Source organism: Pezoporus flaviventris, unplaced genomic scaffold (genome assembly GCF_033815535.1).
Source record: "Pezoporus flaviventris isolate CSIRO_AGI_PZ_B2104156 unplaced genomic scaffold, CSIRO_AGI_Pfla_v1 ptg000046l, whole genome shotgun sequence".
NCBI lineage: Eukaryota > Metazoa > Chordata > Aves > Psittaciformes > Psittacidae > Pezoporus > Pezoporus flaviventris.
The window spans coordinates 1310526-1337380 of record NW_026892594.1 but is presented as its reverse complement, the minus strand read 5'-3'; the positions used below and the strand labels follow the sequence as shown (position 1 = coordinate 1337380).

General features: G+C 48.3%; 1 protein-coding gene across 2 annotated transcripts in view; it reads left to right on the top strand.

Annotated features, from left to right (window-relative positions):
* The window catches only part of NET1 (neuroepithelial cell transforming 1), a 55702-nt gene extending 30184 nt beyond the window's left edge, over nt 1-25518 (top strand). Inside the window, exons 3-12 of one of the 2 annotated variants that reach the window (XM_061467950.1) lie at nt 3143-3202; nt 17147-17254; nt 18266-18433; nt 19203-19265; nt 19719-19815; nt 19930-20006; nt 20463-20720; nt 21204-21374; nt 22738-22924; nt 23686-25518. In XM_061467950.1, coding sequence (XP_061323934.1) covers nt 3143-3202; nt 17147-17254; nt 18266-18433; nt 19203-19265; nt 19719-19815; nt 19930-20006; nt 20463-20720; nt 21204-21374; nt 22738-22924; nt 23686-24077 — 1581 coding nt within the window. In that variant the 3' untranslated portion in view covers nt 24078-25518. Of the gene's footprint in view, nt 1-3142; nt 3203-12795; nt 12962-17146; nt 17255-18265; nt 18434-19202; nt 19266-19718; nt 19816-19929; nt 20007-20462; nt 20721-21203; nt 21375-22737; nt 22925-23685 lie in introns of those variants that run through there. The other variant, XM_061467951.1, reaches the window with a different exon arrangement.
* Nucleotides 25519-26855: the final 1337 nt, after the last annotated feature.

Here is a 26855-nt window from a genome sequence, read left to right as displayed (position 1 = left end):
GGACCTTAAAGCTCCTCCAGTCCCAATCCCCTGCCACGGCAGGGACACCTTCCACTAGAGCAGCTTGCTCCAAGCCCCTGTGTCCAACCTGGCCTTGAACACTGCCAGGGATGGGGCAGCCACAGCTTCTCTGGGCACCCTGTGCCAGCACCTCAGCACCCTCACAGTAAAGAACTTCTGCCTTATCTCCAACCTGAACTTCCCCTGTGTCACTTTGAACCCATCACCCCTTGTCCTATCACTACAGTCCCTGATGAAGAGTCCCTCTCCAGCATCCTTGTAGCCCCCTTCAGACACTGGAAGGCTGCTCTGAGGTCTCCACACAGCTTCTCATCTTCAGGCTCAACAACCCCAATGTTCTCAGGTGCTTGTTTTCAAATGGAAAACCAGCACTTCTTCAAAAAGCATTCCCAGAGCTTTAATCAGAACCCTTGAAATGGAATTCTCATTCGTGCTCATGGCACCAGTTAGGTTTTTCTAGCAGCAAGTCACAGAATATTTAGATTTCCCCTCCTGATTAGAATCTCTTTATGCTTCTCCTTTACAATAAATACCTCTTTGAGAGCCTCAATCAGCTCTCACAGTTTTTACACTTTAATAACTCTCATAGAAGTAACTTGTTCCACATGACATGAGTTCCGTGACAAGGTTCAAGTATCAGATCTCCCCTCAAAGATGTGAGAAAGCAGCACCATAGCAGTTGCTTTTCTACCGTGTGCCTTTAAACCCCCAGATTTGAGCAGTCTGAAGAGGCCTTTTTCTTGGAATCTGTTCTTTTTCTGGCACCACACAGGAATGACACAGCTGGCTCCGTAGTGAAATGTCTATGAAACTACATTGGGCAAAGGAAATGGGCTCCAGCCAATGCAATACTTATTGCATAAGTCTAGCCAGTTTAAAAACAAAACCTTGGCCTTCCTTTCGTGTCTGGGCTTTGGGCTGGAGCTGTATGTTAAAGATGTTAATGTGCTTGACTGCATAAGGAAGGAATAATATTCAGACCAATGAGGCGTGGTTGTCTTTGTCTTTTATTGCAAGTTTCTGCTGTTAAAGAGACGCTAAAACCCTTCACTTCCAGATGGGAAAAATAAGCTGCAGACTGAAAAGGTGTGGTTAGAACAGTCTTTTATTGCAAGGGTTTGATAAATAACCAAGCCTGAATATTTTACTCAAGCTTAGAAAGAGCCAAATGGCTGCATTTGCATGTGTTCTCCAGCCTGCCAAAGGTCTGCTCAAAGAGTCTGGAGTGTGCTGGGACATTAATTCAGTGTCAGTGCTATAAATATGGGAAGACATCATGTCTAATGTGAGAGATTTCTCCTCTGTGGTTAGCAAGTCTCACAATGAAGGGCCTCATGTGGCAGAGTCAGTATCTTATCTCTGCACATACAGTAGAAACTAAGCAGAAACACTGAAATTAATGGGGAACTTTGGACTTGAACCCACTTCTGTCGTGAGTTTGACTAGCTGAGGAGAAAACAGCACCAAAACCAAGAGCATAAAACACTAGTGAGTACAGTTCAGTAATACCTCACCATTACATGTGTGTATGGTAGAGTCAGCATAGCGTGGACAGGCAAAAAGGCACATTGGAGCATCACACAAAAGGACCAGCAAACAAGACAACAGGTTTGAAAACCCTCATGGGCAGCTGGACATCCCCTCAGCAGCATCAGCTTTCCAAAGGACCCATGGAAACTGCTCAGCATTGTAAAGTAATTTGAATGAATACTTGTATTCAGACATCTAAAGACACTTCCAACGGTGAGAAACCTCTATTAAAGCAACAACTTTAATGTGAACGTATTAATTTCTAAGAAAACAGGATTCGTGTATGTCCCTGCCCATAGAAGCAGGCTGGAACTGGATGAGCTTTAAGGTCCCTTCCAGCACAAACTCTTCTATGATTCCCTCTGCAGCTGCAGGGAGGGTGTTTTCCTCATTTGACTTAGTTCAGCGTCTGATGAGCTGATAACCAACGTGTAGACCAGTATAAAAACACAAAACAGTTTCTTTGTACTTAATGAAGTGGAAGAGGGTGAACTTGATTCATTCTGAAACGTTGAAGGACAAGGGTCAAACATGGGATGAAAATCAACTCCTTGCTTTAGGGATGACCAAACACTTTATGCTCATGATCTATGTTTTCCTAGACCAGGTGATCTCCAGGCTGGCCCAACTTAGCAGGATGAGTCCACGGTTGCTTTTCCACTATCTGGGTAATGAAAACGCGCTGTAGAAGCCCAGGTAGCGCAGAACCAGTGGGAGGTATCAGGAAGCTCAGGGCAGATGGCTTTGATCATTGTCCTGTTGGCTTCTGCTCCTCTCTGGAAAGGAAAAGAACTGCAAGCTCCCTGGCCAAAGCCTCATTATTCTTCCCTAAAGCCCCTTATTCTTTCAGCCCATTGCATTCCTAGCAGGAGCACTTCAGCCACAGCTGTCTACTGGCCACATCCAACACAATGAATTAAGTAGGTGCCCAAAATTGCCCTCACATACACATGTTCAGCTGTTTAGGGAACTGCACTATAAAACAAATCCCTGATACAGGAAGAATCCCCTAAATAAGATATATTTGGGTATTAGAACATAGCCAAGGAACAGGAACAACCAACCCAGTGCAAAACAGCTTTATGCTGGCACTGTCTCAAGGCGAAATCAGTAAACCTCTTAACTCTAAGCCCCCTGCCCAAACCCACCCATGCTGGTGAGCAAGAATTAGGTATGGTGTCTTCTGGTGTCCCCTAGAGACCTTGGATCCTGATGCTCCCCAAGTCTGACCCTCTGAGTACCTCACTCTTTCAAAAAGCCCAATTTTATTGCTGGTTTGCTTAAAAACCACAAAAAAAAATGTTTCCTTTAACTAAAGGAATCTCAATTCCACAGTGGTAACCACTGCGTTCTGTCCTGCTGCTGAGATTTCCCACTTAAGGCTTTACTCACAACCGCAATTATGGGGTGTGCAGAGAAACCAGATTATAGACATCTAATTTATGGGTATCAATCAGGTGACAAACCTCATGAAACTGCATAAACATACTTCCAAAGCTTTAGGGGTTTTGAGTTATTGCAGTTAGATGGGGGTGTAATGGAAGAAAATGTCTCTAGTTGCTTTAGAACAGCTCTGTTTCATTTCTTACAGAAGAGGAAGCGCCGAGAGAAGGATGATGATGCAGTCAGTCTCTGCAGCCTTGACTTTAAGGTAACCAAAACACTTTGCTTTACAACATTGGGCAATCAGCTACTCTGTGGAATGGCTTCCACTGGGAACACAGTGCTTTCTGTGTTTGCATTTCCTCACCAGCACTTCAGATGTGTACAGCTGTGTTTGCACTTGCATACACCTCTGGGGTGGGCTGAGGCGTGCTCCTGCTATCCATAACGCTGTTTGTGATCTCCTGGTTTAATCATTCGTATCCTAAATGGGCCACAGTTTTAATGCTGTGTGAAATGAATGTGTGTAACCCATAACTTAGCAAGAACATAAGCACTTGCAAGTGCCAGGAAGCAAAACTGTGCAAAGCCCCTTCAAATGCTGCTTTTGTTTGACTTTAGTTAGTGCACTTCAGTGTATTGCAAACAAGAGGGACTGTCTGGGAGGTAAATTGCTCTTAAAGCTATGGATTAAAGTGATTTGGGGAAATGAGGGTGGGAAGGTGCAAAGCTGCATCATTTTCAAGCACTGTCCAAGCCTGGCTTTCTGAAAGAGAAACTGCTTCAGGGCAGTGTCCATCTGCCCTGAAGGGCCCACTGCCAAACACTTATCCTAAGAAGGGAAGGAAGAGAAACAGGGTTTCTCCTAGGAAGGCAGCTATTGAGTTGAGAGTTAACCAAGTGGGGCTTAGGGTTTATTTGACTGGGATTAAAAGTCATTTGTTAGTGGGGAATTTCCTGTTTGACCTCTGTTGTTGTCACTCACTTTGCATTTGTGCATTATTTATTAGCCTCACTTAACCTGGCTATTGCTGAATGCTTTCCATGCCCAGTTGTGGTGTCCAACAGGCTGACTCTGAGCTTTGGCCTCTCCCGACCAGATCTCCTGTTCCAGATAAGGCCATCCCAGTAATTTCCCATTCAGGGAGGGGGAAAAGAGTAAAAAAAGATTATCTGCAGTGCTGATGCCTCTGAAGTGACTGTGTTTGGGGCTTGTTTTGTTTCTGAGCTCTTTCTGATGCAGATGGGAGTGCTATGGCAAGGAAATCTGCCCTCAGGGAAGAGGGGTTTCTTTTTCTTTTCCTTTTAATTGAACTACCTTTTTATATGCTGGAGGAAATTGCCTGAGGTTTGTCCCATCGAGCAATCTCATTAAGGTGAAGCCAGCACATCAACAGTCATTTATGTACTCCCCTCTAAAGAGTTTTAACCCAAATCTGCCAGGGAAAAAGGGAAATCCCTGGGCTCACACAGTCAAAGTTCAAGCTGCAGCTTTTGATTAACCTTTTTAACTTGTTCTTTTTGAAGGGTCAGGCTTTCCTGGACATTAGAGAGTTTGAAGGACACCCACCACATACACTCCAATGTATTCTTGTTAAAATACATTACCTAGACTGATTGGGTTGTCATTTTTATACTGTTTCTCAAGGTTATTGAGATTTTCAGAAGCGTTAAGTCAGCCATTTATAGTCAGGTTTTCAAAACACATCACCAGGGCTTCAGAGTCTCATTGAGCACTTATGCTGTAGTCCAGATTGTACTTTGCTCTATCTAGGTTTTATGAGGGTGAACCTATAGCCTAAATTTGGCTCCACCAGACCCTGATGTATCTATTTCATTGATGAAAAAAGGTCACAAGAGAAGACCAAAATTAAGCCTATTATGGTCAGACCATACAGTTTATTATCTGGGGAGACCCCCCACCCCTGCAGTCCTGATCCAGCTCTGGGGCAGCAGCACAAGAGGGACGTGGAGCTGTTGGAGCGAGTGCAGAGGAGGCCACGGAGATGCTGCAAGGGCTGGAGCAGCTCTGCTCTGGAGCCAGGCTGAGAGAGCTGGGCTGGGTCAGCCTGGAGAAGAGAAGGCTCCTGAAGGGGAGACCTTAGAGCAGCTCCAGTGCCTAAAGGGGCTGCAGGAAAGCTGGAGAGGGGCTTTGGACAAGGGCCTGTAGGGACAGGCCAAGGGGAATGGCTTTAACCTGCCAGAGGGGAGACTGAGATGAGCTCTTAGGCAGAAGCTCTTCCCTGTGAGGGTGCTGAGGCGCTGGCACAGGGTGCCCAGAGAAGCTGTGGCTGCCCCATCCCTGGCAGTGTTCAAGGCCAGGTTGGACACAGGGGCTTGGAGCAAGCTGCTCTAGTGGAAGGTGTCCCTGCCTGTGGCAGGGGTTGGACCTGGATCAGCTTTAAGCTCCCTTCCAATACAAACCAGTCTGGGATTCTACGATCTGGCAGATGGGATCTGATTTTTGAGACTTTGTCTCTATCAAGTGTCTGTGTTCACAGCATAGCTGTTACTTCAGTTCCACTGTTTCCCCCAGTAAATATAGCTCAGCTGACAAGCTGTTGTTTTGTCACCATACTTGCAATAACAGAGGAGTTTTGCCAGCATATTGCATTCACACTCCTTCCAGGCATCCTTGTGCTGACAAAAAGCCATGTAGATGGTGATCCCATGAAGGGCTGCTATGGAACAGGGAGCTGCACCCTCACATCCCAGACTTGGCACCTTATCCAATGTATGCTTTTAACATAAAGGGAGGGGGAAGTGAGTATTGAACTTGGATGTGTACTTGTCTTTCTGAAGAGGTGGAGCAGCCCTTTACTGATGTTTAAACTTCACATATTGCAGCTCATCATTCCGCATACCAGGGAGACAGTGCAGAACATGGCCGAGGAGATCCTGCCAGCCCAGAGGGACTGCAGTTCCCTAGCTATTCCTGTTTAGTTTGTCTTGTTAACCTTCCTCTTGCTGCCCAGAGTCCTCCTCAAAAGCCAATCAGGTCTGTTGTACCAAAACACATTCTCCTTTGGGGAGAAAGAAGCTATTTTCTCCCCAGGTCTGGTCTGGTGCCGTGCTACAACGTGAGCTGTTGACAATTGGGTAAGACAGAAGGGAGTGTGAGTTGCATTTCAGGGATAGAAACAAGGAATTGGGGCTAGGAATTTATTAAGCAGATGTTTATGCTTTAAAACTGAGTTATTTGTGCATTTCAGGTGGGGTTATGGCCAGCTTTTTAAATGATGACATATGAAACGGCTCCATATTCTCCCCACACTTATGTAAGGTGTTGAGTGATTCATGGGAGGAAGCAGTGCTGTGTTTTCTAAAGGTGTGTGTGTATATCTGGATGTTTGTTAGCAACTAGATAAATACTTTTCACTCTATAAGACAGGGAAGAGACGGATGCGATGGTGTATTTTACCCAGAGGCAAAATGAAGCCAGACTGAGTAATGTGTTAACAATCATGTCTCGTCTTGATGGTGTCTTCTACTGGTTATGGGATGTCCTGGTAAGGCTTTAGGAGCAGGGATTTCACAAAGGAAGTAAAGGCACAGTGAGGACCCCTTTGATGAACATCCATGCTGTGTCCTCTCGAAGCCTTTGCTCACTTTTTGGGACCAAACCTGTGAATACCACTCAGCCTGGGTAGGAGTCAGGCCAAGAGTTGTCCTAGTTTTGGCAGCAGAGACACTGATGCTAAAGCTGACAGTGACAATCTCTCCTCAGAAAGCAGATAAACCCTGATTATTATATATTTTTAATGTAAAAATTACTTGGATAAAAAGAAGAGGCAGAGGGAGAATCTTCATGTGTCTGCATTCTTGCTGGTCATCACTTGAAGCCATCCAGAAGCATCTTTCCATGGTCGGTATCCTCACAAGCAGCTTGGCTCCAGGGAAGGGATAACACAGTGTTCAAGGCCAGGTTGGACAGCGCTTGGAGCAACCTGGTCTAGTGGAAGTGGGTTGGAATTAAATGAGCTTTAAGGTCCTTTCCAACCCAAACCATTCTGTGGTCATATCTAACACAGCCTAAAGACCACCACTAAACATCACAAGACATTGCAGCGGTAACTTCTTCCTTTAGAATATATAGCCACAAGCTTTAAAGAAACACCAAAAGCCCTTCCCCCTCCCAAATACAACTGCTCCAGAGGACTTTTACAGGAATTTTATTGGCGTGTCTGATTCATGCAGGAACGTGCCCGTGCATAAGGCACTGATTTGTCTTTGGAAACAGCCTTTGATCAAAACGAATATCTCTGGCATCGGCTCCAGACACACAACACTTGGCACGTGAGCAGCCTGGGAGCTGAAGTCAACTGTAGCTTCTCGCTCCATTACTCTGTTGTTAAGGTGGATGTTGTGTTGAGTAACATCACCACATCGGATGGTCCCTGTTTGCTGGTGTTACATTCATATTCATAAGAGGGAAATTGCTTTTCTGGCCTGAGCGCACCAATGTGCACTGGTTGATGGTTGAGGTGATTTGTTTTCTGCAGAGGTCATAGGTTGTATTACAGTAATAGTACATCTACACTGTGGATTGAGAGGGGTTTTTTGTCTTGTATTTGTAAGTGTATCATGGAATTGAATGGCAGCTAATTATAGCAACCTCCCACCATCCAAAATAAATGCTGGATTCCAGACTGGCTTGTAAACCTTTCAGATGACCCAATAGTCCCTGGATGGGTCATAGCCTACTTTTGCTCATTTTCCAGAATACAGCTCTGCATTTGGCTCTCAATATAAATATCTGGGAGTGGAATGTTAAACACAGCTCATGGAGAGTAAACAACTTTGTGTACTGGGGTCTGACTGCCCTGCTTGCATGAACATGGATGGGAGGAGATCTTATTTATGCCTCTGGCAATCATATTTATGCCAGTCATGGAGTGTTCTTCATGTTACACTATATATAGTACATTGAGAGTAGCTGTAAAGCAAGTTTTTAGGTGGATTTCAGTTCCTAGTAAATAGGATTTCAAACATACAGCAGTGGAAAGGAATATGCTGTGAGTGTGATGGATGCTTTCGTTTTCCCTGAGACTCCGAGCCGCCAGAGGGATTAAAATTTCGCAGGTTCTTTCTTTGAAGAAATTGAATCCAGATGTCAGGCATGTTGGAGGGATCCAGGATCTGGGAAAACTGGGAAAACTGCCTGCTGAGGAATACCCCCCAGCCTCTGGGCTCAGTTAATGCACCAGCTCAAGTCTTTCCCCGTCTCCAGCCAGTGGTAGAACTGAGAACATTTGTCGCTGGCTCTTGTCAGCAGCAGCAAACGTCCTTCTTGTGGGCTTAGGTATAAAATAAAGCAACCCTGAAGCGTCCTGGCTGATGGTTGGGGTTGTGTAACTTGGTCAGACCTGAGCTATGAGGATATTGAGGATGCTGTATTGATTCTCTTCCACCGATGGTAAGCTGAAAATCACGTCCAGGCCTCCTAGGGTTCTGTATTAACTGTGTCTGCCTGCCCTTCTCATATGTGATTTATCATGGAATGGATTGGGTTGAAGGGACCTTAAAGCTCATCCAGCTCCAGCCCCTGCCACGGGCAGGGACACCTTCCACTAGAGCAGCTTGCTCCAAGCCCCTGTGTCCAACCTGGCCTTGAACACTGCCAGGGATGGGGCAGCCACAGCTTCTCTGGGCACCCTGTGCCAGCGCCTCAGCACCCTCACAGGGAAGAGCTTCTGCCTAAGAGCTCATCTCAGTCTCCCCTCTGGCAGGTTAAAGCCGTTCCCCTTGGCCTGTCCCTACAGGCCCTTGTCCAAAGCCCCTCTCCAGCTTTCCTGCAGCCCCTTTAGGCACTGGAGCTGCTCTAAGGTCTCCCCTTCAGGAGCCTTCTCTTCTCCAGGCTGAACCAGCCCAGCTCTCTCAAGCACTGCAAAGAGAAGAGGCAGGATGAGGTTGTGAGTGCTGCCCACCCTGGACACCGGTGCTGGAGGAGATGTTCAGCTGTTGAGGAGCATTCCTACATGCCACACTTGGCAACCCCTGGCACTAGCCAGATGCCATATGTCGCTTAAACAACTGAGTATTTTTAACTGTGAAAACTTACATCAGTCTGGAATTATACACTGGAATTTGGGTGCATATTTCCTTAGGAATTCATCATTTGTTAATCTAAAGTTTATTTGCTGATGCTTTGGGGCTGAAATAACAAAATGGCATGTCAATACTCCAGAGAGCATTTTAATTTAGTAGCAGCCCAGAATAACTTGCAGGAGAAGGAATGTCCCAGGTATGAGGCTGCTCAGGACTTGAGGCAAAGAGCTCTGTATAACAACAGTCCTCCCTTCTGTGTGGAAAAGAAAACCCAGGCTATAAATAAGAGTTAAACAATGAGGGCTGGGTGACTCCTATCACTTGAACTCTTTTCAGCTCCCTTATTTGATAATAGGATGGGAGTCACCAAGGTATTTTGCTCCTAGAAATGAAAATCCTCCCTGAGTACAGGGGAGGAATGCTATTGATACCCACTGGCAGAGAGCAGGAAGAACTGGTCTGTTATCCAGTGCAGGGACTGGCTGGGCCAGGTTCTCATGGCTTCAGGGCCACTGCAGCATGGGTTGATCCCTGCCTGGAGGGCTGAAGGGAAGGGAAGGGCATGAAGGAGGCTGGGGCCAGGGCAGAGGAGCTGGGCTGGACAGGGCTTAGAGCAACCTGGTCTAGTGGAGGGTGTCCCTGCTGTGGCAGGGAGCATGGGGAAGGAAGGCAGAGGGAGATGGACTTGAGTAGAAGAATACGGCCTGAGTTAGAGGGAAGCTGGGATTATGGTGTAGAATGTATAGGGTACAAATCCCAGTCCGGCATGGGTTGGAAGGGACCTTAAAGCTCATCCAGTTCCAACCCCTGCCACAGACAGGGACACCTTCCACTAGAGCAGCTTGCTCCAAGCCCCTGTGTCCAACCTGGCCTTGAACACTGCCAGGGATGGGGCAGCCACAGCTTCTCTGGGCACCCTGTGCCAGCGCCTCAGCACCCTCACAGGGAAGAGCTTCTGCCTAAGAGCTCATCTCAGTCTCCCCTCTGGCAGGTTAAAGCCATTCCCCCTGGCTTGTCCCTACAGGCCCTTGTCCAAAGCCCCTCTCCAGGTTTCCTGCAGCCCCTTTAGGCACTGGAGCTGCTCTAAGGTCTCCCCTTCAGAAGCCTTCTCTCCTCCAGGCTGACCCAGCCCAGCTTTCTTAGCCTGTCTTTCTTGCCTTTGCTGCACAAGGAACAATTCTTTCTTTTTCTCTTTGTTTTGGCTTTCCTCAGAGGGTTCCCCATTACCACAGCCTTTTCAGGATGGTTTGCACACTGCAGTGGTGTTTGCACTACAATTAACTTTACTAAAGGTCATACACTGCCTCTTGCATGTGTCGTAAGTAGAGCAGAGGCAGATAATGTGCAGGTATCGTAATGTGCTCAGAGCTGCTCTAGGGCTGTAGTGATTATATTGCAGTAAAGAGGCCACCTTGGGCCTGGGGCACAGTTATTCTACCTGTGCAAGATCACCTTCCACCCTTATTGTGTTCAGGCTTCTCCAGATGGGATCTTAGGGTGGGTTTTGCCTCCAAACGGCACTTAATGATCCATACAGATGTATCTAGTGCATGGAAATCACCTCATCTTTTACAGGGGCAGCAGGGAACCACTTGTCTAAGGGAGGTTTTGGTCGCTTTAAGGCCTTACCCATCCTTTGCTTTGAAGGACGGGCAGTTGTCCACGTAACCCTTCCCACGTGCCATGCCAGGAGGCAGACAGGGAGCCCTGTTGCCAGCTGTTTCTACAGCATGACATCAGTAGGCTGCATCAGCCCTGTTGCATCACCATGATGTAGGTATCCTCACAAGGTGTCACACAGAAGGTCAGGGAGTCCCTGTCTCGATGAATCATGTGCTTCTATGACAGCAGGTCCCTTCCCTGAGGGCTTGGGATGGAGAAAGACTATGGAACACGTCACAGAAAACACTTCACATGCCGTGGAGTGCTCCTGGATGCAGGACATGATGTTCTTGTCCTACCAAGAGCATTTAAATGCCACTGTTGTGTATGTGGCTCTGCTTCATGCCTTCCCTCTCGGTTCCAGGTTGTTCATCCCTACTTTTAGGTGACTCAGCATAGCCTCTCACTGAAGAGAGATGCGATCTTCGGGTCCTGAATCTTTAATCATAGAATCATGGAATGGTTTGGGTTAGAAGGGACCTTAAAGCTCATCCAGCTCCAACCCTGTGCCATGGGCAGGGACACCTCCCACTAGAGCAGGCTGCTCCAAGCCCCGTCCAGCACTTCCAGAGCCAAGTTTAACAAATGTTTGACCTTAGATCATAGGAAAAATGTTTGATACTCCCCAAAAACGATCAAAACCCAGTGGAGGGTTTTTTCCTGGTCCTCCCCTGAGTCATCATCCCTGTGCTCTTCTGTTGTCTTAAACTGGTTGACTTCAGTAATCCTAGAAGGAATTACCTATATGTGGAAGAGTCACGGCCTGTCCTTCCAACAAGAGCACAGAAACTCGCTGTATCCCGAGTTTCTCAGAATCCTGCAGGACAATCCGAAACCTCCTGCTCTTGCATCGCAGAGGTTACACAGGCAGAGATGTGCTGAGAGCAGCTCTCCAGGGAAGAGAAGCAAATAAAGATTAAAACAGCCCCCAAAACTCCAGGGAATGGGACAACATGTCCCCTGCATGGGATGTTCCTGTACCCCACGATGAAAAACACCACTGCAAATACCTCCTGCCTCCTCCAAGCAGGCGCTTGGTGAGCACAGGTAGGCAGCAACACAGCCCCCCTCCTCTCACCACATCAACTCAGTTTATTTTTACCAGCACAAGAGACCTTTTCTTTTGGAGATCTGTAGCAGTGCCAGGAATAATATGACTTGAACAAACAAACACCAAACACAAACCTTTACATCTCCAGCTGGGCCTGCTGGGACAGGCTCCTCTGTTAGAAGAGGGGGAGAGGCTGAGCCCAGCCCCTGGCTACCAGAGCGGTGCCAGCACAACCTTTAGAGCAGACTGAAAAGCACAGGTCTAGACAAGAATTCTTCCTCTTTTTTTGAGCAAGGAGGGCTGAGGCTGGTAAAAAACAACCTGTGGAGGCAAAGACGCTGTCAGGAGCATGTCCCATCGACACACTTGTGAGATGGTTGTAGGTGGTGGGGGGTCCCAGTGCTGAAAGTGCCAGCACCAAAACAGAAGGGGATGCCCCCCCCCCCCCCCAAAATAAACCACACATTTAGCTTCATAGAGTCATGGAATCAAACAGGTTGGAAAAGCCCTTTAAGATCACTAGGTCCAAGAGCTGCCCAGCACTGCCAAGGCCACCACTAACCCATGGCACTGAGGCCTCGTCTCCACGCTGTGTGAACACTTGCAGGGACGGTGACTGCAGCCCTGCCCTGGGCAGCCTGTTCAGTATCTGAATGGGGCCTACAGGGATCTCAGAGAGGGACTCTTCATCAGGGACTGTACCGATAGGAGAAGAGGGAATGGCTTTAAGCTGCCAGAGGGGAGACTGAGATGAGCTCTTAGGCAGAAGCTCTTCCCTGTGAGGGTGCTGAGGCGCTGGCACAGGGTGCCCAGAGAAGCTGTGGCTGCCCCATCCCTGGCAGTGTTCAAGGCCAGGTTGGACACAGGGGCTTGGAGCAAGCTGCTCTAGTGGAAGGTGTCCCTGCCCGTGGCAGGGGCTGGAGCTGGAGGAGCTTTAAGGTCCCTTCCAACCCAAACCAGTCTGGGGTTCTATGAAATAAGGGCTCGGAACGGGGCACCCCGACCGCTCGGCCGGTGGGCGGGGCTTAGAGCCGGAGGAGGCGTGGTCTCTGCTGTAGCTCCGCCCCCTGCGGTGAGGTGGCGGAGCGGCGGGCCGGCGGGCGCAGAGCGGCAATGAGCGCGGGCTGAGGTGGCCGCGGGTTTGGAGTTGAGGGGACTCCGCGTACTGCGGCCATGGTGGCTCACGACGAGCTCGGGGGGCTGCTGCCCATCAAAAGGACTATCCGGGTGATCGACGCGCAGAACCAGTCCTTCAGGGAGCAGGAGGTGAGCTGCAGACCGGGAAAAAGGGGTTGGGGGGGGGGGAAAGAGGTGGATTTGAGGGGCTCCCTCCCTTCCCGCGCTCAGCACCTGAGGGGAGGCGATCACCCAGGCAATGAGTTGTTAATGTATATATATATTTCCTTTTCAAAGACGCTTTTCGTAGCCCCTGGGGGAGTGGGAGCAGGGAGCCGACCCCGAGCTCCTGACCCCGCTCTTCCCAATGCGATTTTCATTAAGAAATCGCTTGTTGCTCCATGCGTTCTTTCCACTGACAGGATTTTTCCTAACGATGTGCTTGTTCGCTGCATAAACCATTGAAAACACGTAAATCCTGGGGGTTGGGGTGGGTTTGTGTTTTCTTTTTTTATTTTTTTTGAAGTATTGTTATTTTTATCATGCCTTGTTATGTAGATGGCAATGATTGCATTCCTGGTTGATGCTCGCATGCCTCCTGCTGCGACAGGAGGCAAAAGGTCAGCAACCAGGTAGGGACCGGCTGCCCTGGGCAGGGCTTTATTGCCGAGATCGGCGGTGAAATGAGGTGGGGAAGGGAAAACAAGGCGGTTCCGCACAGCTCCGGGGCTTTTGAGGGCTTCGGGCTCGTCAAACCCTGCCTCTCAGACAGCCAAACTTGGGCAATTTCATTGTGCGAAAGGGGAACCAGATGTTGGGAGAGGAATAACATGAACCAGATTGCTTCAAGGAGAGCAAATCGCCTCTAATTCTTAAAATATGTATTTTCTGTAGGGTATAACCAGTATCTGAGTTAAACTTGGGTCTGGGCTTGAGTAATGCCTCTTAAACCAACACTATCAGTGCCAGGTACTGAGTCGCTATAGTGAGTTATCTGCAGCGCAGCTTTGGTTGCAAAGAGCCGGTTGGATATGGGAATGGGCTGTAATCTACCAACGGGTCAAGCCAGAGGCTGGTTGTTCACTTTGAGTACTGAGAACACAGGTTGAGCTTCTGCAATCCCCTTGCGCATGAATTTCAGTCAGGTGATGATTTCTGGCAGGAGCTGGTGACTAAAATCCCTTTTTGCTTATTTGGCTGCTTAGGAAAAGTTTGGCTGTGCGTGGTTGTTTGCTTTGTCACCGTGTTTAGTGGTGTGGGACAGGCACGTAGGACATTGCTCTCTAGTAAGTGATCCTTGTAAAACCCACTAATTATTACCCAGCACAAGGGCGAGGGGAAAGGTTGTAGCCGCTGCTGGATGGGCATTGCTCAAAAGCAGATCCTGGTTTTATTTCCAGTGAGGTGCAGGCCTTTCACAATCAAAGAATTAACCTGCACATTAAGAAATTCCACCAGTGGGAAGTGTTGCCTTCAAATTTAGCTTTTTGTGTGTATAATATACTTATATTCACTTCTAATAAAGAGCCTCCTGGAAAAAAAGAAGTCATTCCAAACGGAGGCAATGCTGTTGGACTCGCTGGGCTTTTAATCAGTGCTTAACACCACCATTTTATTAGAGGAACCTTGCAGGCTTCACTAATCTGGGCTCCTGTAAGTAAGACACGGTGGAGACAGGGCAATCATTGTTTCAAATAAAAACTCCAGCCTGAGCCAAAGTTATCCATAGCATGAACCGCTCCGAGGCTCAGCTTACACCCAGGCTGGCTGTAAGGGGAGTCCATGACCTCAACCTGAAACGCAGATCGCAGGGAAGGTGAAGTTTCTAAGAGGAGGGGTTTTTTTTCCTCCCTTGGATCAAACAAGGAGGAAAAGAAGAAGAAACAGATGCTTGATTTTGGCAGTCGAGCTGTTCGTGTCTGAGCACTCGCAGAACAGAAAGTGGGATTTGCTTAAGAGAGGGGAAATGGCCTTTTGCTAAGTGAATTTATAGTATACACAAGTCTTTCTGTTGGCCAGACACCCCAGGGAGGCACATTGCATGTACAGAAATCCCTCTGGTTATGTCTGATCTGTGTGAAATTCCTCCTTCCTCAAGGCAGAGGAGGGCTGCTCAGAGCCCTGCTCCCTCCTGTTATAATGGAGCAGTGTTTCCCATCAATCCCATCTTTGCACATCTCACTATGTATCAACTGCTCAGAAAAGTGGTGATTTATAATCCCAGGGAGCCCTTGTGTCCCAAAGAGAGAGGCAGGAATGCCTTCAGCCAGACCTTGTGCATATGCATGTGTCACTTCAGCCCAGCGCAGATGTGGGGGAAGGCATTCACACATGTCCCTCCACACAGATAGTGTGACATGGCAGCTCCAATCTGGCAAGGCTGCAGGGTTGACCCCTTTACCAGCGAGCTGTGAAAGGCTGTACAAGCATCCTAAAGCCCTGAGGTTTCTTGCTATTCATTTTCAGTGCCACATTTTTTCTTTGCCACGCTATTTATATCACTGGCCTTGACAGAGCTGTGTGTGGCTTATGTCTCTGTGTTTTCTGCTTACATTCCTGCTGTGTCTTAAGCCTCTCTTGGCTTGTATCCCTTTATTCTAGTACACCGATATGTTGTTTTCCAGAAGTAAATCACCTTTCCTTTTCCTCCACTCTGAAGCGTCTGCAATTCATTAGTTTCTTTGTTTTCTTTTGAGCCAGGCCTGACTTTCCAGCCTTCTGCATAATCCTTTTCCTGACTGACTCTGTCTGGAGCCTCATGGTTGGCAAAGAAAAGGACTGCAGTTCCCAGTGCTCTACCTAAACTCAGCTCAAGGTTGAGGACTCTCTTAAAACTTTCCACAGTACCCTCATAGTTCTGAGGGCTTTAAGCACAGCTTTGAACACACTCTGTGCTGTGCCAAGAGGTCTTTCTGTCCTGCATCACTCGTAAATTGTTTCTTTTCATGTTTCCCCCCCCACACCCCTGCAACTTTGAACGCTTAAATCAGTGTGAGCTCAGCTCCTCTGTTGCCTAACACTGCATGTAGGCAGACAGAGCGACGGCCGCTCCTCGGGTCATGTTGCTGAAATCAGATCTTACTTACAGAGCTCTTCTGCTTCCTCAGTCTCCTGACTGGAATCCAGCTCTGTGTTCTTACTCCCCTTATTTTGGTTTCCAGCAGTTGTCACTTCACACAGAAGCAAAGAGTTTGGGGCACCAAACAGGAGTGGAGACAGCAGACAGCTTGTCCTAAGCCATCATCTCAGTCTTTGCCTTTGGAAATGTGAGAGGAGATAATGAAATGTGATTAACCAAAAATGAGTAATGGTAAAATTTCTACTGAAAGGAACTCAAAAAAGAGTCTGTTTCTATCAACTTAAATGAATTTCACGCTAAGAAATTCCTTGTGATGATGAGTCACATCCAACCATCTGCCAGATATTGAAGGGCACCAGGGCACCTTGTCCAGCCTTTCCCCTATCCTTAAGCTCTGAGTCCATCTTTCCCTGGCTTCCCACTGTGCACACCTTTTTTGTACAGTCCTTCCAACACAATATTACTGGTATAAAATACATATAGTTGCCAGCATAGGTTTCAAAAGTGATGTAAGCTCAAGCATCAGGAGGTTTCCATGGGGTGTTTCCTCTTTCTTGGCAGCGTTTTGGTCAGCACAGAACTGAAAACACTCCGTGTTCCCAGCAGGGATTAGTGGTGTAGAAAAGCAGAAGCTCTGTCTTTCAAATCTAAATAAGAAAAATGGTGATGACTTGTGGGGGGTGAAGGGAGAGTCAGGAGTGGAGAAGAGGCTTTGGAAACTGAGCGGTTTAAACTCTATCCGCTTCATGTGTTCGTGTCCCTTGCAGGAATGTTCAGCATGTGGCCATTTGCTGTTTGTTACAATAGCTTCTGGGCTCCGACTACTCCTTTTCTCTCCAAAATCAGATGGAAAAACACATTCTTTCTACAAAGGAAGACATGATAAAATGGAGAAGCTCATCACAGCTCCATCTTTAGCTGACAGGCACTTGCCTTGTGGAGGAAAATGCTTCAGGCTATTTATGTTCAGACCATAACAGTCCCTATTCGAGCCCTATTTTGACTTCTGACTGATGTATGTGTTACCTTGTCTTTTTTACTGGGCAAAGTGTCTGCAGTTTAATTGCAACCTTCCATTTCAGACAAATATTTACAGCCTCTGCTTTCCTTGCAAGATGAATGGCTACTTCAAACCACCCTCTTTGCTGTGTTTCCCACTCCTTAAGTGGGTTCATGCTTCTTAAACTTCCCTGGGCAGCTTGAGAAATTCAGTGGGAGTCACAGGCAGTACAATTTGTTCTCTGCTTTATTTACAGGAGCCAAGCAACAAGAGGGTTCGGCCTTTAGCACGGGTCACATCCCTGGCAAACTTGATCTCTCCTGTAAGAAATGGTGCTGTTCGGCGCTTTGGACAGACCATACAGGTAAAAACCAAAGCTTTCTAGTCATGGAATCATGGAATGGTTTGTGTTGGAATGGAGCTTAAAGGTTCCAACCCCCTGCCACGGGCAGAGACACCTTCCACTACAGCAGGTTGCTCCAAGCTCCTGTGTCCAACCTGGCCTTGAACACTGCCAGGGATGGGACAGCCACAGCTTCTCTGGGCACCCTGTGCCAGCACCTCAGCACCCTCACAGGGAAGAGCTTCTTCTATAGTTCTAGAAGCATCAGAGATATGGGGAAGGTATTGCCTGTATGGGGGTAAAACAGGCACTGGGGTTTCAAAGTGTCTCTTGAAAATCCGCTATGTAGACTCATAGAATCAAGTAGGTTGGAAAAGACGAAGGACACAAAGCTTATTTGGGAGTTAGGGTGTGAAGAAGAGTTCAAGAGTTCAGAGGTAGCTTGTGGGATAATCAGGTTATTAAGCAATAAAAATGTTAAACTGATTCAGATAGAGGGAATTAGTTGACAAACTGTTCTAGCGCTTGAGATAGGTGCATTGGAGCACGTGCACTGACCCTGCTGCTCAGAGATCTTTTACTCATGTTACATAAGTGTTGTCTAAGGAACACAAACCCCATGCGTGCAGATAAGAGAGTTTCTGTGCCTGGGTTCTAGTAGTAACCTTGCAGATCACGAGAGCAAAGTTCAAGTGGTTCCTGATTACCCCCTAATAGGTAGAATTATGATCCTAGTTTATTTACTTCCTCATACCTTGAAAATCAACCCAAGCTTTACATTCCCATCCTCCTCCCAAGTGCTGCTGCTAGATCAGTGCAGGGAGAGGTGCATGGAAAAGCTTGGCAATCTCAGGGCTTTCTCAGCAGCTTGATTAGTGTTCCTTTATCTAAGGAAAAGTGTCTGGGTGTGTTTTCCTGCCCTGCACAACAGAGGAGATTGGGAGGGGTATGGATAATACTATAATACTCCTGTACTTCTGAAACTGGCTCTACATATTCTTTTAACTTTCTTTGTTCTCTTAATCCCTGCAGTCATTTGCCCTCCGCAGTGAGAGCAAATCTCCTGGCTGTGCCCAGAAGTCATGTAGCAGATCTGCTGCTCCTACTCCTCCTAAAAGAAGAAACAGTGTTCTTTGGTCTGAGATGTTAGATGTCAACATGAAAGAGTCCCTGAGCACCAAAGAAATCAAGCGCCAGGAGGTACGATATCCCTTAAACAGCAGGATTGGTATAGGCAGTGAAGACCTTGGCTTTGGCTGTTTCTTGGTGGGGAAAGGAGTAATGAGCATCTGTGGGTGGCTGTATCTTCCTGTGCACCTCTTGTTTCTAAACCACTAGATTTATTTCTACATTAGTCATGGGAAAAGGTAGGTTTCTCTCTCTGGAGTCTCCAGGGAGTTCATCTCCCCAGTTTGACCCTTCAGAGATGCCAAACTCTTCCCACAGGGGTGCTCAGCATTGCTGAAATTCAAGACCCAGGCATACTGGTTGCTTTGCAGCAGACCCAAAGTCGGGTTCCTTGTAAAGCAAGCTGTCCTAAAGCTCTTGACAATTGGTTGAAAGCCAAATAGCAAGGCCTTGGCTTGCGTTTGTCCGTAGTTCTTAGACAAATCTTCTAGTGACAACACAGAAGCTGACTAAAGAGATTTGACCTCTGTGGTTTTCTGGGGTTTGTTCTTTTTCATACTTGCCTGTGTAAAAGCAGTGATTTAAAAGGCACTACTATTTAATTTGGCTTGTGCACGAGCCTCAGAGCTTTCACACAGTTGTAACTTTGCTTTCTGGGAGCTGGGAAAGCCAGCAGATTTAGTAGAGGTTGTTGTGCCCAGGTGGCATACAGTGAATCAGATGGCAAACCGCCCCCCTATTCAAGCTGCAGAGACAGGATGTACTTTATGTGAGCTGAAAAGCTCTTTTAGAAGAAAACTGGGATTAAAAATCACTGCCTAATCTATCACTTTCCTCACAGGCAATCTATGAAATGTCCAGGGGAGAGCAGGACCTAATCGAAGACCTGAAGCTTGCCAGAAAGGTGAGTGGGTTGTTTTCCCTGCATTCAGTAGTCAGATAATAATGCGGTTTCTTTACACCTGCAAACATTACACATGAGCTTTATCAGGCTCAGAATCCACACTTGGAAAGCTGGCCTGGAAAGTTGACGTGAGCAATCCTATGGTAGTGATTTACTTGCAGCAAAGCCAACCATAAAAGGATTGTTCTTTGCAGCCCTGCAGAGCCAGTTGGGGGTTCCCTCTCCTGGATGAGAACAGCTCAGACAGGAAAGTCCTTTTCATCTGAAGGTCTCAAAACCTTCCAACAGAGGGGAATCTTGTGGCAATCAAAGCTGATGTTACTGTGGGCTTCACTTCATATCTGCCCTGCATGTATCATGTCACTTCATATCTGCCCTGATATATCCCCTCATACTTAATGTGTCAGCTTTTAGACTTAGGAGATCTGAATATATTCTGCCATTCTTTGCCAGGCCTATCATGATCCCATGCTGAAACTCTCCATCATGTCTGAGGAGGAGCTCACCCACATATTTGGTGACTTGGATTCTTATATTCCTCTGCATGAAGGTAAGAGCAACAGGATCATTTCACAGTGTGCTGACTAAGAGTTAAACTCTTTCTTGTGTTAGAGCAGCTTACTGGGGCATTGTTGCAACTTCTATTTTTGTGTTTGAATTCCAGACTTGTTGGCAAGTTTAGGAGAAGCAACAAAGCCAGATGGAACAGTGGAGCAGATTGGGCCCATTCTTGTGAAGTGGGTGAGTACATAGAGAGAGAGTAGGCTACAAATGAGCTTAAAGAACATGTAAGCTAAAAGCTGGGAGCTTTTGTGGCCTTGAGTGAAAGATTGAAACGGAAATCCTGTCTGTACTGAAAACAATGGGACTCTGTCAGACACAAGGGCCCCGATTTCACTCTTGAGACTTGGGCTGGTGTGACTGCAATTAGTTGCTGATTTATGTTTGAAATGACTATATCTTCTGGACTGTGTGTCACTAATGTGATTGCAGTCGTGTTATCGCTGCTAATCTCCAACATCTGAACTTCAAAGGCCTCGTGTGCCTTGTTCTACTCACAAAGGACTAGCTACATATACTAGATAGTCTGTTAGATGTTGCAGCAAGGGAAGTAGAACTCCCCGGGCTTGACATGTTAATGTGATTTGCCTTTCCTACATGGAATTTAACTCTGGAATATCGTTCTGTTCTCTACAGTTACCACGACTCCATGCCTACAAAGGTTACTGCAGCAATCAGCTGGCAGCCAAAGCACTTCTGGATCAGAAGAAGCAGGACAGGAGGGTGCAGGACTTTCTTCAGCGCTGCCTTGAGTCTCCTTTCAGCCGCAAGTTGGACCTTTGGAGCTTCTTGGACATTCCTCGAAGTCGGCTCGTCAAATACCCACTGCTCCTGAAAGAGATCCTGAGGCACACTCCCAAAGACCACCCTGATATCCAGATTCTGGAAGAAGCTGTAAGTAACAGTGATTTCATGATCCCTGTTCTCACATAACCATCTCATCATAAAAGACTTGATGATCTGAAAGGTCTTTTCCAACCCAGTTGATTCTATGATTATACCTGGGCATGCATTCCATGGGCTGAAGTTCATTAAGGGGAGCAAACACATGGTACATGTTAACATCTACCTTTAGACTGCCAATGCTGGGCTTTGCAATTTATATTTGAACTTCATATATGGTGTTTTGCTGGTTCTCAGATTAGAAAACACCCGTTTCAACTTGTCCATGCTGGATGGTGAGGTTTGGGGGGATTAGAAAGCTTTCGAAAACCCTCGGCAACCTTGTGGGGTGGTTTTCATGGTGGATGCAAATCAGTGACTGCAGCAAGCCAAGCAAGAGATCAGTCCACATGGATTCCATCATCTGGCATCCTAAAATAGGGAAGATACACAAGCAGAGGTGACTATTTGATGATTTGTTATTTTGATTTCTAGATATCTATAATCCAAGGAGTCCTCTCCGACATCAACCTGAAGAAGGGCGAGTCAGAGTGCCAGTATTACATTGACAAGCTGGAGTACCTGGATGAGAAGCAGAAGGACCCCAGGATTGAGGGCAGCAAAGCCTTACTGTGCCATGGGGAGCTGAAGAATAAAAACGGACATGTAAGTCCCTCACGTTCATGGTGATTAATTCCCAGGTTTGAAAACCTTCCCTCAGAGGTACTTAAAACTGATTGTCTGTTCTAGCAGGACCAGGAGCATTTCCATCCTTCAGGTTAGTTTAGACAATTAGCTAAGTATAAAAAGCAGAAGAGAAAGCACCTGATGGCAGCCCGCATTGCAGAGTGTAAGGAAGGGAAAGTTTCCTGCTGACAGCTTTACAATTGGCCTCCAGAAGCTGGAAAATAATTAGCACAGAATTACCATAGAAAGTGTGCTCTGTGCCCAAGCACTCCATCAAAAGGGATTTCCTGCTGGCTGTTTACTTTCAGGTGCTCTGACATTCCCCATTATGAGCCCTGGCTCACAGCTCTTCCAAACAAAAGTGTTCCTGCAAAAGCCTGTTTGGCTTTGAAATGAACTGCCAGAAGTTTATCTCCCGCTGCAGCAGTGCTGAAAGACCTTGTTCTACTCCAGGGTTTGCTGCCTTTTGTCCTGGCTTGCAGAATTAACCTCATTGTAAACATCAAATCTTTTCTATTTTCTGTATTTTTCTATTGTTGGTTGGGGTCAGGTTCTTTTTGTTTCATTTGGCCACTACATTTGTGTACACATGAAGCATCCGGGGCCCCTAGGGACATGGAGCTGTTGGAATAAGTCCAGAGGAGGCCACAGAGATGCTGCAAGGGCTGGAGCAGCTCTGCTCTGGAGCCAGGCTGAGAGAGCTGGGCTGGGTCAGCCTGGAGAAGGCTCCTTAAGGGGAGACCTTAGAGCAGCTCCAGTGCCTAAAGGAGCTACAGGAAACCTGGAGAGGGGCTTTGGACAAGGGCCTGTAGGGACAGGCCAAGGGGAATGGCTTTAACCTGCCAGAGGGGAGACTGAGATGAGCTCTTAGGCAGAAGCTCTTCCCTGTGAGGGTGCTGAGGCGCTGGCACAGGGTGCCCAGAGAAGCTGTGGCTGCCCCATCCCTGGCAGTGTTCAAGGCCAGGTTGGACACAGGGGCTTGGAGCAAGCTGCTCTAGTGGAAGGTGTCCCTGCCCGTGGCAGGGGTTGGAACTGGATGAGCTTTTAGCTCACTTCCAACCCAAACCAGTCTGGGATTTTGTATTATCAGAAAAGAATCTCCTACTGGTCAACCTATTCCTGGCATCGTAATTCACTTTTTAAGGGTCTTTAAAATAACAAACCTGTTGGTGTGTGGTCTCTGCCACCTCTGCCAAGGCTCTACATTGTTGCAACAGGGAACTTGGGAAGTTAACAGGGGTGAAACTCCAGATAATATGGCTTTGAATCCCAGAGGGGATGTGACAGCTCTGAATGCAGAGTATTATGCTTTGCTCATATTCAAATGTCTTTTCCCTTTCAGAAACTCTATGTCTTCCTCTTCCAAGACATCCTGGTTTTGACCCGGCCAGTCACTCGCAATGAGCGTCAGGCCTACCAAGTGTACAGGCAGCCCATCCCTGTCCAGGAGCTGCTCCTGGAGGACCTGCAGGATGGAGATGTGAAAATGGGAGGATCCTTCCGAGGAGCCTTTGGCAATTCTGATAAAGGTACAGAGCAAAACAGTTCATCTGCATGGGAGTGTGTTGGTGAGAGATTTGTGAGGAGTGGCTGAGGGACCTGGGGGGTTCAGTGTGGAGAAGAGAAGGCTCAGGGGGGACCTGATGGCTCCCTACAACTGCCTGAGAGGAGGATGGAGCCAGGAGGGGCTGGGCTCTGCTCCCAAGGAACAAGGGATGGGACAAGAGGAAACGGCCTCAAGCTGCACCAGGGCAGGTTTAGATGGAGCTGTGGAACAATTCCTTCCCCAGAGGGTGCTCAGGCATTGGAACAGGCTGCCCAGGGCAGGGCTGCAGTCACCGTCCCTGCAAGTGTTCACACACCATGGAGACGAGGTCCTTAGTGCCATGGGGCAGTGGTGGCCTTGGCAGTGCGGGGCTGTGGTTGGACTGGATGAGCTTAAAGGGCTTTTCCAACCTGGTTGATTCTATGATTATACTTGAGCACAAATCCCCATGGGCTGAGTTTTCTTTACGGTATCAGCCACATGTTAACATCTACCTTTAGACTGTCAGCGCTGTGCTTAGCAATGTATTTGGTGGCCATGAGCTTCATATATGGCGTTTTGCTGGTGCTCAGATTAGGAAACACCCATTTCAGCATGTCCGTGCTGGGCTGTGGGGTTTGGGGTTGGTTCTGGTGGGTTTGGATGCTTTCCCTGCAGCAGAGCAGCCCAGGTCTCCTGTCTAGCAATGCAATCTCTAAACACTGAGCTTGAAACTGATCTGCTTCTTCCTATGTTTATCCTCAGCTAAAAATATCTTCCGAGTTCGCTTCCAAGATCCCTGCCCAGGCCAGTCCCACACGCTGCAGGCCAACGACGTCTTCCACAAGCAGCAGTGGGTGAACTGCATCCGAACAGCCATCGCTCCCTTCCAGCGGACTGCAGCCACAGCCGAGCTCAAGGAGCTGCCGGAGCTAAGTGAGGAGCTGGAGGAGAACAACCCCTCCGTGCCCAACGTCAGAGCCCAGAAGAGGCAGTCTGGCATATCCGAGATGGAGCTGGATGAAAGCACATCCGAGTGTGGCTCCATCCTGGACTCGGAGGAGGGCAAGGGAGGGAAAGCACAGAGATCATCGACTGGGCACAGGACAACGCGGGAGAAGCAGCTCAGTGGGAAGCGGAAAGAGACGCTGGTGTGAAGGGGCCCAGCACCATCCTGCTGGAAGACTGTTTATTTATAAATACTGTGTACATTTTCCTCTGTGAGCATGATTGGATTCGCTCTGCTGAGCAGGACATTCTTGATGGTGTAATGGCAGCTACTGGTATACAGTTAACACTGTTGAGCTGGAGTCTGGTTTTACCAACACGGCCACTTTGAACCTGGTTTTAAAGCTGGGAGGGGTTCAGAAACCTGCTTATGGCAGATTGGAGGAGCAGACTTGGCTTTCTGAAAGCTTGCTGTTTGAGGCTGAAAACCAGTCAAGCTAAAGCAGGAGCATGGGCTGGCAGCACATCCTTGGGCAGGGGCATTGGATCCACACACAGGAGTCCCCCTAAAGGGCGCTCAAAACCTGAATTCCCATTTTCTCCTTGCCGTGGTTCCCAGAATCCAACTTTTCCATGGAAAAAAAGCAAAACCAGACCCCAGGTTCAACAGGGTTTCAATTTACCTACTGGAATCTTTCATCTTCCTGTGTCCTTTGTACATTCCTCATTTCCACTCTCAGAACCTGCCAGCTATTTAATTGTTTTGTAGTAGTTTTGTTCAAGTTTGGGGGGTTTATTTTGGTTTTCTTTGTGTTTTTCCCTTTTTTTTTTTTTTTTTTTTTTTTTACTTTTGTATTTTTGTTGTGGTTCACACTTGGCATTTCCTTTCAAGTACTTGATTCCTTCTCTGGGGTGTCCGTGGCAACGCATCACCCCACACTTCCATGGGGCACTGATGAGCTGGTTGGCTGAGAGGAGACACTCAACCTACGCCATCACTGTGAGCCACAAAGGCTTGTGTTTGCCCTGGACTACTGAAAGAGAACTGCATTTCTGGGGTGTAGGAATGGTTTAGGCAACGTTGTGTAAAGGGTTTGGGGAGGGAAGAGGAGCAGCAACTAGAGGGGAATAGCAGGGAGCGGTGGTAGATTTACTTTTGTTACCTTTGCCTTTTGGAAATGAAATGCCTTTCTCAGGGAGGCAAGACTGGAGGCAACCAAGGGGTTATTGCATGTGGTAGAAAGATAGAGAAGAGAAAGTGAAGCTGAGGTGTAAAGCCAGAGATAGAGGTTGTATATACTCATAACGGCAACACTGCCATGTTCTAGAGGTCCAAAGATTTGTGTAGGAAATGCACTGCAGAGGGTTGTAGGAAACGACGTGGTGACAGCTTTGAGCACAGCCAACAACGGATCCTTCAGCTGGTCCTTCCTGCCCTTCAACCGGTGATGACAGGGTGAGGACAGCGCTCCTGCGTACCCATCCTTGAGCATTACCCAGAATTGGGCTTGAGGAGCCGTATCTCACGTGCAGAGGGTCGGTGCCTGTGCTGCTGGGATGGAGGAGGGTGTACATAGACACGGACGTGTGGTTCTCTGTAAATGTGTTGTACAGTTGGAGTGCCAAGTACATTAAACTCCTGAGAGCCTCGCGCCTGCCTCGACTCAGTCACTGCCGGGGAGGGACGTGCTTAGGGCTCTGCTGCACACGGAGTGCCTGCCCCATCCCTGGCACTGTTCAAGGATGGGGCTTGGAGCAAGCTGCTCCAGTGGAAGGTGTCCCTGCCAATGGCAGGGGGTTGGAACTGGATGAGCTTTAAGGTCCTTTCCAACCCAAACCATTCCATGGCACCAGGTGGTTACAGCTCAGCGAGCGGTGCGAGCAGCCACCACCCCTGTAGAACAGGGCTCTGCTGCCTGACTCACTGCAGCTCCTGCAGCACCCTCCTCCCTTTCTGGGGGAGAAGGGAGCGGTGCGGATACTCCTTGTTCTCCTGGGGCACTGAAACCTCCTTGCCCTGGGAAACAAACCACTCCCCGCTTTGCAGGTAGAAATCCTCCTGGATCGACCTTCAGCCTCGGCACAAAGGGGGCTCCCCTCTGCTGGGACAGCTTCTGGGGAGCACCCGGTTATCAGCACCACAGTAACCCCATCAGCTCTCCCAAGAAGCTGCTGCCTGATCACGTAGTGGGGTGTTTGGGCACGGCAGCAGCTCCTGGATGGAGCCCCATGTCCATTCCTTCATTTCCCAGGCTCCCCACTGCATCCCAGTGCCCAGGGAAGGCCCAGCTCGGGCTGCAGGGATGGAGTTTGAGGCTGAGCTTTGAGCTGGAGGAGCCTCAGCCCTGTCCAAGCAGGGAGAAACTGGAAAAAAGCCTGGAAGAAACAACCCAGGCATTAGGGAGCACGCGGCTCATCCCAACTGGAGAGGAAATCCTGCGGAGCGCCTGCTTACCCTCATGTGCGTCAGGCCGGGGCTCAGCCTTTGTCTCGTCATCCAGTAGCCAGCAGCAGATCAGCCAAAAACCTGATTTCCCCCTAAAAGTCAGTTCCCCCCCCCCCGCCCCGCCCTATCTGCCGGTGGTTCCTATCCCAGCTTGTCCCTCCGGCAGGAATGTGCAGCCCGCAGCCACCTCCTCAGCTCTAGACTAAACAAGACGGGTTTTCCTGGTTCCTCCCATGCTGAACTCCAGACCTACAACTGCTGAGCCAAGACCCCCCATCCCGTGGTGGTGGGGGGGGACCCGGGATGCAGAGGGGGGAAATTCCCAAGGGAAGAGAGGGGAAATTCCTGAAGGCCAAGAGGGAACTGGTCCCCACTGAGCCCCTATGGCCTTGGTTGCAGCAGCATCCCTGCTGTGTCCAAAGGTGTCCAAAGGGAAAGGGAAGGTGCCTGTACCCAGGGGACGTGTGGGCACCTCCACCTTGGGTAAGCAGCTCCCTGGACCCATATTTACCTTTAGGGATCCCCACCCAGGCGGGGTGCT